This window comes from Vigna radiata, chromosome 7 (assembly GCF_000741045.1).
Source record: "Vigna radiata var. radiata cultivar VC1973A chromosome 7, Vradiata_ver6, whole genome shotgun sequence".
NCBI classification, from domain to species: Eukaryota; Viridiplantae; Streptophyta; class Magnoliopsida; order Fabales; family Fabaceae; genus Vigna; species Vigna radiata.
Window position 1 is genome coordinate 13,133,945 of NC_028357.1, and position 4,539 is coordinate 13,138,483.

At 39.5% G+C, this 4,539-nt stretch overlaps 1 protein-coding gene across 1 annotated transcript; it reads right to left on the reverse strand.

The window, feature by feature from the left end:
- Positions 1-2,537: 2,537 nt before the first annotated feature.
- LOC106766084 (uncharacterized mitochondrial protein AtMg00810-like) lies at positions 2,538-4,014 on the reverse strand. Its single transcript, XM_014650843.1, has 3 exons — positions 3,877-4,014; positions 3,674-3,755; positions 2,538-3,469 (listed from the first exon to the last, which is right to left on the reverse strand). Exons 1-3 carry the CDS (start codon positions 4,012-4,014, stop codon positions 2,538-2,540), a joined length of 1,152 nt encoding a protein of 383 aa, XP_014506329.1.
- Positions 4,015-4,539: the final 525 nt, after the last annotated feature.

Here is a 4,539-nt window from a genome sequence, read left to right on the forward strand (position 1 = left end):
AAGGGGTAGGTTTTATGCCTCGGTTTTTAGGTAACCAAGGCAATAACTTGTTTTTTTTTTTTTTTTAACTTTTTCAAACTTTAAGATATTGATTCACTATGGAATGATCTTGTTGATGTTCCCAAAGCTGGTAAATAGTCATCCTCATCTCCTTGACATTGCTTGTTGACCATTGCTACCTTCAAGCTTAGGGTCCCCAAAGCTTTCCTTCCTAATCACCACTTTCCTCACTTCTTGCTCCTCCTTTGGCTTAGGCATCATCTGTTCACGGTCAGCCAACCAATAAGCCTGTTTCAGTAAGAACAACAACACACGAAGCATAGTAAGAACTCAAGGCTTCATTTTGGGGGTTCATAGCATAGTAAGAAATCAAAGCATGTTTCAGTAAGAACAACAACACACATATCATAAATTACTACATACACCACAAAGCAATACACAACACACAGAGAAGCTTCATCGCACAGTATACAACATCATCAGCAAAAGAGATCTCAAAATCAAACCAAGTCAAACATAATATCACACACACACAAAGAAGCTTCGAGAAGATCCTAGAAGTTTGCCTTCGCCGCAGGCAACGATTCAAAGGTCGTCGGGGGACCACTGAAGGTGTTCGATGCGCTTGGAGAGGACTCTGAACTCCTTCTTCAAAACGAAGTTGTTTCGCGTGCCCTGGATCCTGATGATACCGGAGGCGTCGGCGAAGGCGACCCACTCGCCGTTGGGGGAGAAACGCGCGATGGTGGCTGAATAGGCATGTTCCCTGTAGACAGAGACGTGAAGGGGATTCTCGAGGTTCACGATGACCATAGATCTGACTTTTGTGTAAACGATGGAGTTGGACTTGGCGTCGCCGGAGACGAGGCTCAAGATGTCACAACCAACCAAGCTTTGTTTCAATTGATGTAGCGGCGTCAGTTGTCAGAGGAATAAGCGGCAACAGCGAGAGAACTGGAGGCACCATGGAGTCCTTGGAAGAAGCACCGGCGGAGGGAGGCATAGACCAGAAAAATTTCGAGGCGAAGAGGCAAAGACGAGAGAAATCGCATGCGAGAGAGAAAGAGAAAAGCTTGATTTTGCAGATTTTAACCTAAGGGCCTGATTTTGTAGTGAATTCTACAACCCATTATGCTTCAGTTGGGCTTGTACTCGAAGCAGTAACACGTATTATGCCTTGGTTCTGAGTTGAACCGAGGTAATAGCGCTTTGTCAAAAAAAACCCACTGATTTTGTAGTTGGCAATGGTGAAGTGACGTGACTTTTATGCTTCGGTTGTCCTTCACCCGAGACAATAACAAATATAGGCACCAGTTCAACAATAACAGAGGCATATAACCACTCAGTATTTACAGAACTGCCACTACACTTTTATACGCTTCGGTGTCAGTAAAACCAAGCCGTATATAGCGCGTTAAAAAAGCTTTTTTCTACTAGTGTATAAAACAAATAATCTTTGTGTTAAGACAAAATTGTGTAGGGAATAAATTGTCTAAAGCAACCCAAGTTTTAAAGTTTAACAAAGAGCATTAAACGAAATATTGTTGTGTGGGAAAAGTTGTTTAGAATGTTAAGAAAAGATTGTCTATAAGACTGAACTGTCGAAACATCCTCATATATTTTGAAATTTAACAAACAACAATAAACGAAATGAGCATATGACAGAGTGTTATATTTGGAAAAGCAATATAGCATAAAGATAAGTGGTTTATGAAATTTATATACCTTGAGAAAAACTTTAGTAAACATGTCAATACTTGAACAAAAGCACTATTAAATGGTTCCTCTATTAAAGCATCAATGAGAGTCTTGCTAAACAAGCTTTTAATATGTACTGATAGATAAAATGTCAAAAGATGTATATGGAAGATACACTAAAAGTCTTAAACGATAATCCAAATACTTGTGTCGAAAGACACCTTGCTAAACACATTTTTGAACAAAACAAAGATGACCTAAATAAGCATTTTTCAGTAAGAGCCTTACATAGGCTAGATGATACCTTGTGCCAAACGATTTATTTCATCCAACGATGAAACCTTCATAAACTAATTGGTATCTTAGTTAAATTCTTAAACGATCAAATCTTGCCTGAAGGTAGAAAATGTGAAAAGCACTTTATTGTTCTGAACGCACATTAAATGTCATTAAATGCATAAAGTTTAAAAAAACAAAAGTAATAAGAAAAAAGACATACTTGCCCACATGCATATCTACTTTACTCTGTATAGATTATCTATGTCAAGTATCCACCTGCTCCATCTTATACAAATTAGAAGTGGACATTAAAGATAAAAAAGACATTCACGGAATGTTCTCTCTATAAAAAGTGTTAACTATGGGAGGACGTGGTAGAAAAACAAATAGATAGTATTGAACAGAGTTTCAGAAAGGAAAAATATATTTCATTTAAGTTGTCTTGAAAGAGTACAAGCTGAGGTATATAAAGATGAAAACAGAGGAATGAGTCAAAAACTGTTATGACAGTTTTTGCAGTTACATTTTAAAATACTCAACACACCCCTCTTAAAATGGAACTACTGAAACCTTTTAACACCAAGTTTATCTCTAAGTTCTTCAAAGCGAGTTTGACGTAGTGCCTTGGTGAAAATGTTAGCAGTTTGATCTACTGTTGAACAATACATCATTTCAAGTCTCCCTTTATTAACCTGCTCTCTTAGGTAATGAAACCTAGTCTCAATATGTTTACTCCTGCCATGTGAGACAGGGTTTTTGGCTAAATTGATTGCTGATCTATTGTCAACCCAAAGTTGTATCGGTTTGCAACACTCAACTAATGATTCTTCCAACATTGTATCAAGCCATGTGCTCTGGCGTGCAGTTTCAGCAGATGCGATATATTCCGCCTCGTAGGATGATAGAGGTACGATACTCTGCTTTCTCGAGCACCAGCTGAACGCTGATCCCATGTACTTGAACACAAACCCGAAAGTGCTTCTCCTGTCAATTTGGTCTCCACACCAGTCAGAGTTGACCCAAGCTTTTAAATTTCTTGTCACTCCTTCAAACCTCTTAAGGAAAAACAGACCATACTCAGTTGTTCCCTTCAGATAACATAAAATATGTTTGACAGTAAAAAGATGCGCCTGTCTGGGGTCTCCCATGAACCTGCTGACCAATCCCACGCTATAGCAAAAGTCGGGTCTACTATTACACATATACCTGAGTGATCCAACTATCTGTTTGAACAGAGTAGCGTCTACCTTCTCGTTGCTGGGTTCTAGATCCAGTTTGATATTAGCTATCACGGGTGTGCTCACACTGTTGCAACTTTCCATGCCAAAGCGTTTCAGAATTTCGCCGATGTATCTCTTCTGATGCCCAAACATCCCATCATGTGTTCGATAAAATTCCAAGCCGAGGAAATATCCTAGGCTACCAAGGTCATTCATTTCGAAGTCTCTTTTCATATCTGTTTTGAACTCAGCAATTGCTTTTGCATTGTTACCTGTTATCAACAAATCATCAACATACAAACAGATAAGCATAGTACCTTGCTCGCCTGACTACTTCACATATACTCCAAATTCAACCGTGCACTTCTGAAAGCCATTCTTGATCAGCAAGGCATTAATGTGTGTGTTCCAAGCTCGTGATTCTTGTCTTAACCTGTACAAGGCTTTATTCAGCTTGTACACTTTTAATTCTTCACCTTTCTTCACGAATCCAGGAGGTTGTGTCACATACACTTCCTCTTCCAGCGGGCCATTTAAGAAGGCTGATTTCATGTCCATCTAACAGATTTCCCAGCCTCTTGCATTTGCTATTGCCACCACAAGCCTCATGGTCTCTAACCTTGCTACAGGTGCAAATACGTCTGTAAAGTCCACTCTAGGCTTTTGCCACCAATCTCACCTTTAACTTGGAGACGCTTCCATCTGGTTTCAATTTTGTCTTGAAGACCCACTTGACTTCAATCGGATGTTTATGTTTAGGCAACACTGTCATTGTCCACGTTCCATTCTTCTCAATTGCTTTCAATTCTTCTACCATTGCATCTTTCCATTCCTTTGTTTTGATAGCTTGTTCCCAAGAAAGCACCTCTGTATCAACTAGAAAAGCATAATGAGAAATATCACCTGTTTCTGTGATCTCACTGTCGGTGTAGACCTCATGATCTGCAAGTCTTGTTGAAGGAAACTTGGGTCCGCTGTGATCTTCTGGTGTTGATTTCTTCATTCTTAGTCATTTGCTCATCATCCTCAGGTCTTCTCATCTCTAACCAACTGGATATAACTTTGCTTGGTTCTGATTCTGCACTTGGCCAATCATATGTGGCTGATTCATCAACCAGGACATCTCTACTGATTACTATTTCGTTTTTTTTCGGATTGTACATCCTGTATGCACCTGTGTTGTGGTAGCCGACCAGTATTAAAGATTCACTCTTGTCTTCTAGCTTTCTCCTTTTCTCATCTGGGATATGTTTATGGAAAACAGATCCAAAAATCCTCAAATGTTTCACAGATGGTTTGACTCCTGTCCAAGCTTCTTCTGGAGTCGTGTTCATTAATGCTT